The sequence below is a fragment of the Pleurodeles waltl genome, chromosome 3_2 (genome assembly GCF_031143425.1).
Source record: "Pleurodeles waltl isolate 20211129_DDA chromosome 3_2, aPleWal1.hap1.20221129, whole genome shotgun sequence".
In the NCBI taxonomy this organism is placed as follows: domain Eukaryota; kingdom Metazoa; phylum Chordata; class Amphibia; order Caudata; family Salamandridae; genus Pleurodeles; species Pleurodeles waltl.
The window spans coordinates 200,738,628-200,750,766 of record NC_090441.1 but is presented as its reverse complement, the minus strand read 5'-3'; the positions used below and the strand labels follow the sequence as shown (position 1 = coordinate 200,750,766).

At 46.9% G+C, this 12,139-nt stretch overlaps 1 protein-coding gene across 2 annotated transcripts in view; it reads right to left on the bottom strand.

The window, feature by feature from the left end:
* Nucleotides 1–12,139, bottom strand: part of ATG9A (autophagy related 9A) — a 131,326-nt gene that overhangs the window by 41,422 nt on the left and 77,765 nt on the right. For both annotated transcript variants that reach the window (XM_069227186.1, XM_069227187.1), the window contains 2 exons: nucleotides 11,138–11,367; nucleotides 6,379–6,496 (listed from right to left, as the gene is read on the bottom strand). In XM_069227186.1, the coding sequence (XP_069083287.1) occupies nucleotides 6,379–6,496; nucleotides 11,138–11,367 (348 nt within the window). The remainder of the gene's footprint in view (nucleotides 1–6,378; nucleotides 6,497–11,137; nucleotides 11,368–12,139) is intronic.

Here is a 12,139-nt window from a genome sequence, read left to right as displayed (position 1 = left end):
AATACGCGTCTTTGAGATCTAAGGTTGTCATGTAATCTTGTTGCTTTAGCAATGGTAACACTTCCTGTAGCGTGACCATGTGAAAGTGTTCTGATTTGATGTATGTGTTTAGTGTTCTGAGGTCTAGGATTGGTCTCAGTGTTTTGTCCTTCTTTGGTATTAGAAAGTACAGTGAGTAAACCCCTGTATTTGTTTGTGTATCTGGTACCAGTTCTATTGCGTTCTTTTGCAGTAATGCTTGAACTTCTATTTCTAGGAGGTCCGAATGTTGTTTTGATATATTTTGTGCCTTTGGTGGTATGTTTGGAGGGATTTGTAGAAATTCTATGCAATAACCATGTTGGATAATTGCTAAGACCCAAGTGTCTGTTGTTATGTTTTCCCACTCTTGGTAATACTGACTTATTCTTCCCCCCACTGGTGTTGTGTGGAGGGGATGAGTGACGTGTGAGTCACTGTTTGTTTGTAGGTGTTTTGGGGCCTTGAAATTTTCCCCTGCTTCTAGGGAATTGTCCCCCTCTGTATTGGCCCCGAAAACCTCCCCTTTGGTACTGTCCCTGGTAGGTGGACGGTGTTGACTGTGAGGTACTGGGTTGTGTGGATTGACCCCGAAACCCCCCTCTAAAGGTTGTCTTGCGGAAGGTGTTGAAAGTGCCTCTGCTCTGCGGGGAGTAGAGTGCGCCCATGGCTTTTGCAGTGTCAGTGTCCTTTTTTAGCTTCTCAATTGCCGTGTCCACTTCAGGTCCGAACAATTGTTGCTCATTGAATGGCATATTGAGCACCGCCTGCTGTATCTCTGGTTTAAAACCAGATGTTCGTAGCCACGCGTGCCTTCGGATGGTTACTGCCGTGTTAACCGCTCTTGCTGCTGTGTCCGCTGTGTCCATAGAGGAGCGTATCTGGTTATTGGAGATGTTTTGGCCCTCCTCAACCACTTGTTTCGCCCTCTTTTGTAGTTCTGTGGGTAGATGCTCAATGAGGTGTTGCATCTCATCCCAGTGGGCTCTGTCATATCGCGCTAGGAGCGCTTGAGAGTTTGCGATGCGCCACTGGTTTGCAGCCTGTACTGCGACCCTTTTACCGGCTGCATCGAACTTTCGGCTCTCCTTATCTGGGGGAGGTGCATCGCCCGATGTGTGGGAGTTTGCTCTCTTGCGAGCCGCCCCTACCACAACCGAATCTGGTGGCAGTTGTGAGGTGATGAAAGCTGGGTCTGAGGGAGGTGCTTTATATTTTTTTTCCACCCTCGTTGTTATTGCCCTACTTTTGACAGGCTCTTTGAATATGTCCTTTGCGTGCCTTAGCATTCCTGGGAGCATAGGCAGGCTTTGGTAGGTGCTATGTGTGGAAGAGAGGGTGTTGAAGAGGAAGTCATCTTCGACAGGCTCCGAGTGTAGAGACACGTTGTGGAACTCTGCTGCTCTAGCCACCACTTGTGAATATGCTGTGCTGTCTTCTGGTGGTGAGGGCTTTGTAGGATACGCCTCAGGACTGTTGTCCGACACTGGGGCGTCGTATAAGTCCCAAGCATCTTGGTCCTGGTCACCTTGGCTTAAGGTGGTGTGAGCCGGTGAATGTGACGGAGTCTGTGCTGGTGAAATGGTAGCCACAGGTGGAGGAGAGGGTGGCGGAGTTACCTTCTTCACCCGTTTTGTTTGTGGTGTTTGTTCTTGTTGGAACTCCAGTCTCCACTTCCTCCTAATAGGGGGAAGGGTGCTTATTTTCCCTGTTCCACTCTGTATAAAAATCCTTTTTTGAGTGTGGTCCACCTCGGTGGATTGTAATTCCTCTTCGAATCTATGCTTTCGCATCTGAGAGGACAGTGATTGTTCCTCTGAATAGGAACCGGTAGTTGGCTCGGTTGCGGGTCGCTTTGGCACCGAAACCATGTCCACGCTCTTTTTCGGCTCCGAGGCGACTTTCCTCTTTTTCGGAGCCGGCCCCTCTCGGCGTCGATCCTCCTCGGTGCCGCTGTCTCTGCGTCGAGCAGCTTCGGCTCCGCTATCTCGGCGTCGATCTTTGCCGGCAGCACTTTCTCGGTCCCGAGATGGGTCGAGACACAGGCACCCAGCCGAGTCGGACGATCTCGGCATTATTTCGGCCTTCTTCGGTGCCGATGGTCGGTCACCGAGTTTATGGGTTGAGCAATGGCCTGACGGCAGTGGCGTCCCCTGGGCCTTGTTAGTTTTCTTATGTGCTATCTTCGACGTCTTACTCACTGTTTCATGGTCGTCGAATTCGTCCGAGTCCGATTCATGGATCGAGAAGGCTTCTACTTCTTCTTGTTCCTCGAAACCTTGGTGTCCTGTCGGCGTGGACGCCATTTGCAGTCTTCTGGCTCAGCGGTCACGGAGTGTTTTTCGGGACCGGAACACACGACAGGCCTCACAAGTTTCTTCCCTGTGCTCGGGCGACAGGCACAGGTTACAGACCGAATGTTGGTCTGTATATGGGTATTTGTTGTGGCATTTAGGACAGAAACGGAACGGGGTCCGTTCCATCAGCGTCGATGTCACACGTGGTCGGGCCGACCAGGCCCCGACGGGGGATCGAAAACTACCCCGAAGGGCAACGGAGATGTTATCGTATCGATGCGATGTCGATGCTATCTAACTCGATCCCGAACGCAACAATACCGACGTAATTTTCCGATTTTGAGCTAACTTTCCGTTCCGAAACCCGGAGCGAAAGGAACACGTCTGAACCCGATGGCGGAAAGAAAACAATCGAAGATGGAGTCGACGCCCATGCGCAATGGAGACAAAGAGGAGAGGTCCCTCGGTCCCGTGACTCGAAAGACTTCTTCGAAGAAAAACAACTTGTAACACTCCGACCCAACACCAGATGGCGGGCTATGCACAACATGTGTATCTACAGCGACAGATGCCATCAAACATAAAGTACCTTTATTTTTAGTAACTCTGAGTATTGTGTTTTCTTGTGATATAGTGCTTTATGATATAAGTGGTATAGTAGGAGCTTTGCATGTCTCCTAGTTCAGCCTAAGCTGCTCTGCTATAGCTACCTCTATCAGCCTAGGCTGCTAGAACACCTGTAACCTACTAATAAGGGATAACTGGACCTGGCACAAGGTGTAAGTACCACAAGGTACCCACTATAAGCCAGGCCAGCCTCCTACATCAACCACAATAAAAGACAGCAGCAGCTAAAGAACACGTTAACACTGAAAACCCAGATACTAACAACAAATGAAAAAATAAAAAACAAAAGGTTGTTAGAAGAACCTGTCCACAGTCGATCATATTAATAAAGGGGACTCTGCATTACTTAACCTTGAATGATGCAATCAACCAAGGGTTTTCTAGCCACTCAATGAGACAAGTACCTCCTGAGGTACTTCACCACAACAGATACCTCAATCAACAGACACCAGAACTGCACTACAATCCACACCCAGAATATCTTAGCCCATAAAAAACTCAACTGCAATAGACACTAGGAACAAATAAACCTCTCAACGCCTCAAAACCTACTCTGCAACATGTACCACCAAGAATGGAACTTTTCAACAAGCAACCATAACAGAGACTAGCAAGAAAAGAGCCAACAGACCAGCAGAACAGCAATGAGACACATTAGTGGGGCACATCACAATATTCTGCCACAACCAACACCAAAACAATAACAGCAATAAAGAAATCCCTCACCACAACAAACTCAGAACCAAGACAATATCAACAAAAAGCCTCTTGACATGCAAGGACAATAGTGACTAGAGACATCGAATCCCTCAAAACTAAATCCCTACAAATAAAAGCAACACTTGAATGCCTTTGAATGCAAACACAACAGACACTCACATAAAGGAAAGGGTATATGCTGGCAGGCGGTTGCTCTAAACGACACGGGGCTCATCCTGTGGTCTTGTTAGTTTCCATCCAGACATTTGGCAATTAAAAGTACAAAATGTCACCTGTTCCAAGCACCAATTGGGTATTGAACTCAGGATCCTTCCAGACCTAAATATATTTCAGAAATTCTGTAGACGCTGGTTAGGCAATGGAGACAAATGAAATACCAGTCTGGATCAAGGCATTCCCAAATTCAGTACAATTAAGTAAAACGAGGAGGCTCTTTCCTTTCCATGTCAGAGTCCAGAGAATCACTCTGGACTCGGTTCAAGAGTTGCAAGGCCTCAGATTTAGACTAGAGTCACCAATACAAGTCCTGAGGTGCTGGGGGCTCCTTTCGAGGTTGAATTGTATTAATAATCTGCTAAACAGATGAAGGAAGGTGCAAAATGACAAGAGTGAACTCCATGAGAAGACTGACTTGGGAATATCTCTTCTGCAGACATTAGGGATGTACTTGACTCTTTTGCATTTGAAAGAGGTGCTGGAGGGGTGTGACCGATTCAATGAAGGACATCTGTAAATGGTGAGTTGTTGAATGTGCAGAGAGCTTACAGGCTTCAACGGGTGACAATTCCACTCTCCATTGTGGTCTCCAATTGAGAACTGACCTATGTACTAATAGCTTGATTAAAAAAAATCGAAATCATAGCTATAATCCAATCTAACTGTCAAATGTTTATCCGGTATCTTGTAAATTGCGACTCACAGTGGCTGGATGCCAACACAGGGATGGTGACCTGCTGTGGGTAAACAGACCACCATGTCTGTGATTGCATTTTAAATAAAATCGACTTTACTGCCCAATAATTTTTTTTAACATTCACAAAAGGGAATGAATACATTTGTGAATGAGTTAACACCTACTTTGAGGTTTCAGTAAAATGTCAATGTTTTGAGACTGGATTTTGGTTGCAAAACATTGCTACAAATCTTTAAAAATAGGTATTCGTCAGGGAGGCTCTAAACATGCCCCTTCCAACTATCAATTTGTTTTGAGTTTCTAAACCCATTTTGTAACTTGGTTACGGATTACTGAATCGGAAAATGGGTGCAATACATAATATGTAACAACAAAAAACTATTTTGCGATCGCAAACCTTGTGATGTTTTATTAGCAGGTTTTACGACCACAAAATTACTCTGGACATTATTTCATTACGAGAACATATGTCAGGTAAAGAAGTAGAGCACAAGTCTTTAAGGGCAGTACGGCTGAATCTGAAGATAGAAATAATCAGGAATTGGAAAACCTTCTCCGAAGAAAACTTCAAAGAGTCCATGGATGAATGGTGGAACTGTCGGAGGGATTAAAAGTGTCCTTAAGGTTTATCACAGTGGCACACACAGATGAGGTACCAAAGGTACACCAGATGATATGACATTATCTGTAAAACATCCCTTTGGTTGAGAGGAAGTATTTGAAGGTAGCAAAGAATAATACTTTGAATTCTTGACTAATTGGTCATTTGATCCATGGTATTACATGATTTTCAATAAACAAAGGTTAGGCCGAGGTAAACTTTGGTACTGGTTTACAATCTGACAAAAGGATTACCCTTCCCCAGTAGCTGTTTTAGTCTACATGAGGCCCTGAAACTGTACTGGTACTGATTTATGTACTGGTACTGATTTATTGGTACAAAGCCAGTGGAGGCACCCAGGCTCAACCTCTTATCCATTGTACACTAACCATCGGATACTGCAGGAAACGTGTGCAGCAGGAGGCGGACCATCTGGCTGTTGGAGGGTCCTGCACCAGGGGGGAATGATCTTGTCATCTGCACTACTCTATATGCAGGTACCAGGACAGTGCCTGCAACAATATCAAGGGTCACCTTCAGGACCAAACCCTTCTTCACGTTTGACTGGAGTCCGATCCTGCCTTGAATAGAAAGAACAGGGATTAGGGACACACAGGTGGCATGGGTGTCTGGGTATCCTTAGGGGTGCTCGGCAAGGGGCCTCCTTCAGAGTTATTTATAGTGCCAAGTCTGTGCCAGCATGCGGCAAGAATCTCCAACCAAGTGGAAAGGAAGACAGCATAACTGCAGTCTAATAAAAGCAGGAAAGACATTAACATAAGAAAAATAAATCTAAAATACAGCATGGTAGATTTCTGAGTTTTGAAACTGATCAGAACCATTGGAGGTGCTTGACCCACACAAACTGTGGTCTGCCACACAAGGCGTTCTTCCACACAAGGTGGTTGTCCCACGTGTGAGGTGGCCTCACACACATGAGGTGGTCCCAGACACACAAGGTCACCCACACGAGATGGTATCAAACACAAACACATTAGATGTTCTTACACACATGAGGTAGTCTGAGACACATGAGGTGGTCTCACATTCACACTTGGTGGTCTTACATACACACTCAAACATGAGATGGTCTCAGACAGGAGGTGGCTTCAGACACACAAGGTGGTCTCCCACGAGGTGCTTGCCTGCCACAATAGGTGGTCTCAGCGGTTAATAGAGGAAATCTTGCACATAAGACATACCTCATGCATGTAGAGGGCGTGAAGGCTCATTTCAGTAGAAGCATACTCCGACAGAACCAGGCTCTGTAACTGCCCCTCCCAGGCACTGCTCCCTGAACTTGCTGTCCTCACATCCATACTGTGAAGAGAAGAATTATTACTGGCACACTGTAACCCAAGGCACAGGGACTTCAACGAGACCCACATTACTTCAAGAGTACAAAGACCAGATTACTGCCTCGCAGGCTATATAAAGGCAAGGCAACACAAATTGACTAGCCTCAAATATCATTACAGGAGTAGGTCAGAGCAATTAATGCAACACGTTTATTGGATTAGGCTCATGATAGTCATTTAAGGAAAACAAAATGGGCCATACATCTTGTGCGGTCATTTAAAAGGACAAAGAGTATCTTCTGCCTATCTGCACATACACAGCATCATAGGTCTCTGCACCCAGATGTAACTCATAGTATCTGTACATGCTGAATAACATACCTCTGCACCCAGATGTAACTCGCAGTATCTGTACACGCCACCGCCTTCTGAACCCAGATGTAACTTTCAGTAGCTGCACACGCCGCAGCATCATATGTCTCTGCACCAAGATGTAGCTCACAGTATCTGTATACACAGCATCACATGCCTCTGCACCTAGATGTAACTCGCAGTATATGTACACACAGCATCACATGTTCAAGCGTCCAGATGTAACTCACAGTATCTGCACACGCAGCAGCATCACATGCCTCTGCACCCAGATGTAACTCGCAGTATATGTACACACAGCATCACATGTTCAAGCGTCCAGATGTAACTCACAGTATCTGCACACGCAGCAGCATCACATGCCTCTGCACCCAGATGTAACTTGCAGTATCTGTACACGCCACAGCCTTCTGAACCCAGATGTAACTTTCAGTATCTGCACACGACGCAACATCATATGTCTCTGCACCAAGATGTAGCTCACAGTATCTGTATACACAGCATCACATGCCTCTGCACCCAGATGTAACTCACAGTATGTGTACACACAGCATCACATGTTCAAGCGTCCAGATGTAACTCACAGTATCTGCACACGCAGCAGCATCACATGCCTCTGCACCCAGATGTAACTCACAGTATATGTACACACAGCATCACATGTCTAAGCATCCAGATGTAACTCAGTATCTGCACACGCAGTGGCATCACATGCCTCTGCACCCAGATGTAACTCACAGTATATGTACACACAGCATCACATGTCTAAGCATCCAGATGTAACTCAGTATCTGCACACGCCGCAGCATCACATGCCTCTACACCCAGCTATAACTTGCAGTATCTGCACATGCCGCAGCATATGTCTCTGTACCCAGATGTAACTCACAGTACCTGTACACACAGCATCACATGCCTCTATAGCCAGATGTAACTTGCAGTATCTAAACACACCGAAGCATCACATGCCTCTGTAGCTAGATGTAACGTGCAGTATCTGTACACGCCGCAGCATCAGATGCCTCTGCACGCAGATGTAACTCGCAGTATCTGTACACACTGCAGCATCACATGCCTCTGTACCCAGATGTAACTCGCAGTATGTGTACACACTGCAGCATCACATGCCTCTGTACCCAGATGTAACTCGCAGTATGTGTACACACTGCAGCATCACATGCCTCTGTACCCAGATGTAACTCGCAGTATGTGTACACACTGCAGCATCACATGCCTCTGTACCCAGATGTAACTCGCAGTATGTGTACACACTGCAGCATCACATGCCTCTGTACCCAGATGTAACTCGCAGTATATGTGCATGCAGCAGCATCTGAAGCCTCTGCACCCAGATGTAACTCGCTGTATCTGTACACGCCGCAGCATCACATGCCTCTGTACCCAGATGTAACTCGCAGTATATGTGCACACCTCAGCATCACATGCCTCTGCACCCAGATGTAACTCGCAGTATCTGTACACGCGCAGCATCAGATGCCTTTGCACGCAGATGTAACTCGCTGTATCTGTACACGCCGCAGCATCACATGCCTCTGTACCCAGATGTAACTCGCAGTATATGTGCATGCTGCAGGATCACATGCCTCTGTACCCAGATGTAACTCGCAGTATATGTGCATGCTGCAGCATCACATGCCTCTGTACCCAGATGTAACTCGCTGTATCTGTACGTGCTGCATCATCACGTCTCTGGGCCCAGATGTAACTTGCAGTATCTGTGCACACCTCAGCATCACATGCCTCTGCACCCAGATGTAACTCGCAGTATCTGTACATGCCGCAGCATCACATGCATTGGCACCCAGATATAATTTGCAGTATCTGCACACACAGCGGCATCGCAAGCATTGGCATCTAGATGTAACTTGCAGTATCTATACACACACCACAGTATCACAAGCATCAGCACCCAGACCCAAGTAGGTGTCCTGCAACCCCAAAGCCGCCATCCAGTCACCTGGATCAAGGGCAGACAGAACCTACTAACAGCCGGTCTCTATATTCAGGGTCGCAACCTCTTTATGGCTCCTTTGGCCAAAGGAGGCTGCACTGCTTGAAGCAAGATGGACGGGTGCTCCTCTGAAAGCCACTGCCAACCTGAAAGGAAAAGCAGGGAAAGCCCTATTGAACGATCTGAAGGACCCATCTTCCACATATTTTATTTTGCCACCCTTGCAAGAAATGTCTGATCCTGCCTCCCACAGGGTGGCTGTATGCCACTAAGGGCAAACTAAAGCAGCTTAGAGTTGTGCCGTACACGTGAGATACTGGGAAGTTTGTTTTCCCTGGGAGCCTGGATGTTGACTGCTTGTTCCCTGTCCTCAACCCTAAAAGGACTGGAGTGCCTGTTCTGGGTGTGGGTGACCTAAGCGCTGTCTGTACGCCAAACCTCTAGAGTAAAGGGCCAAAACTACTGAGGAAATTGTCTGGCAAGAGTTGACAGGGTCAAGTAATGCGCTATGAGCCATCTCTCTTTAAAGCGCTCCAGAGCACAATAAGCCTTCTCGCCAAACAGATGAGATTCATCATAGGGCCTATCCATAAATGATGCCTGCAGGTCTGCAGAAACGCCTATGGATCTTACCCATGAATGAAGCTGAAGCATCACGCCACTTCCACCTGCTGTCTAAGCAATCATCAGTCTCTGGTCTGGATTGAATGAGATATTTCGCTGCATCCGGACCATCGTGTATGGATTGATCCAAGGAGGCCCAAAATTCTTCAAGGAGTGTTGGCAAGATCTTGCTGACTATGTCCCAGAGAGCATGGGAATATAACCATAGAAAACAGGAAGCAACGACCCACCACCAGGCCAGGCCGGCTGAAGAAAACATCTGTTTCTCGAATGCCTTAAGTCATCTCGACTCTTAGTCTGAGGGAGCAGGGACGGTACAGAAAGAATGGGATTTACCCTTCAGGTGGAAGCTTGGATCATTAGGCTTTGTGGTGTGGGAGTCAGGTTCACCTGGCGCTGCTATGTGGTGTCTGGCTACCTGCCTTTTCACCGTAGGCAAGAACAAGGCTTAGACTAGATGCCCAGTAATGCATAGGTTAGGGTTTCAGTGAACTGTATAACGGTTCAGGGGAAACTTGTTCAGACTGTAGAACTTCAGTCACAAACATTTGTATTGTCTTCAGTAGTAGCAACTTGTAAGTCCTACACCTCAGCTGCTCGTTGTATCACCACGGCAAAGGAAGCACTCTCCTCCGTTGATGGTCAGGGGGTATTAAAGTGAAGTGTCCAACCCACTTGTCTCCTGTAAAGCCATATAAAGGTTGTTACAATAGTGTGGGGGCAGATCATCCACATCATCTCCATTGTCATCTCCGAAGGCTAACTAACCATGATCAAAGTCAGCCCCAAAAAGCTGTTGGACTGCTAGAGGGCGACTTTGTGGTAAACGCAGATTGTACAGGGACCAGATGCATCAGGCAGATTCAGGAAGCGATCTCGATATAGATCAGTTCGGTAAAGAGTTGGACGCAACTATTGGTACAGAGTCCTCCTCTGTTCTCGTCAGCAGCATTGGGCTGCAACAATGTCGAAGGGACCAGCACGGATTCCGGTGCCAGAGTAGAAGTCAGCACAAAAGCCATTGTGGACACCAAGACAGGTTCTAGAGGCACAGTTAGTACAGAGGAAGGATCAGGAAATGGTATCCCAAGTGGAGGCCACCACAGATCATTGGGGCCTGAAGGAACACCAGAGGGAGCCGGAAGAGATGCAACATACCCTCTCTAAAGGCCTCGATCTGTTGCTACACCCCAGTGGCTCAGGAAACTCTGGTGCATCATGATCAGCTGCGGAATCAGCTCCTTGCAGGGGACAAGAATGAGACAGAGAAGCACCCCGAGGTCCTCTCGCCGTCCCAGGCAGAGAGTGATGGGTCCTGGACAAATCCCGCTTAGTCTCTTTATGCTACAGCATCCACTTACTGGAAGACTTGGACAGCCCAGAAAGCATGACATGCAGAGATTTCATACAAATTTTCAGTAACATACTTTTATTGCCACAAGCTATCAGTTCTTCCCCCAGCCAAATACATTTCAATGAAATCGCCAAGATGGCCCAGTGTTTTAATGTTGGTAGGGCCTCTCTGAGGGCTTCTTTTAGAGATGGAGACCCTAGACACTCTACATAAGGAGACATCTGTGGCTTTTTACTGGGCATCCTGCATCAATCACACTCTAAATAAGGCTAAATATGACTTTGAGAGACAGGTATGACCATCGTAAACTTAAGTTTCTATCATACATTTAGTTGATTTACCTTGATCCCACCATTCCTCCAGGGGGCGGCGGCCGAGACCGTTCGTTCAGCACATCAGGGACCTGGAAGCTGCTCTGTCTTTGAAGACTAGACTGCTGAGGAGAAAGAGATCTGAGAGCAGAGGCCACTTCAGAGACTCCAGAAACATGGCGGGCGACTGGCACATCCCTTCCCACATGGGCTGCTAAGGAGGAGGGGCCAGCAATGACATTGGCTATCAGGCTGTGAGGCTGCAAGGAAACAATTCAAGTTAAAAGTGTCTGTAAGACAAGGATGTCACCTGAAATATATGCTACCACTCCATGCAGAAAGAGCAGACATTATACCCAGCAGAAGATCATGACTCATTGGAACAGCCCTCACATGCTAATGGATAGGTAGGGTGCCCAAACACCCTGTATATGAAATAGTTTGAGCGCACATACATACAGGATTCGTAAATTCTATCTAATGAGTGAAAAAGAATAAGCATGTCAAAAAATGAATTACTGGATCATATTTGACATCATGTGCAGAACTGCGGGTTTCAAAGAGAACGCTGGGCTGCCGCGGAAAGGGACCGTACAAATGACACCTATGCCCTCATGTTTCCCTTCAGGCAGAAAAAACACCATTTATTGTTTTTTTGCTCCACTTTTCATAAATAGTTGAATTACTATACAGGCAGGCTGCATGAAGCAGCCAATGCCACGAGGGGAGATTCTTCAAAAGAAAAACAAGAGAACTAGCCCTAAGTGTCAGAGTAATAAGAGAGAGCGAGAGAGAGAGAGAGAGAGAGAGAGAGAGAGAGAGAGAGAGAGAGAGAGAGAGAGGGGGGAGAGAGTCACACAGAAAAGGGCAGGGCAGGGAGGAATGAGAAAATGCTCAGAACTACTGTGATCACAGGCGGTGAATCTTGGGTTAGAAGCCTTTTTTCCAAGCTCATCCCAATGTTGTGTCCGCTTGCTGAGCAGCCACTGGACAAATCAGTTCAGTTTCATGGTCTTCGGATTTCCAGTTCCA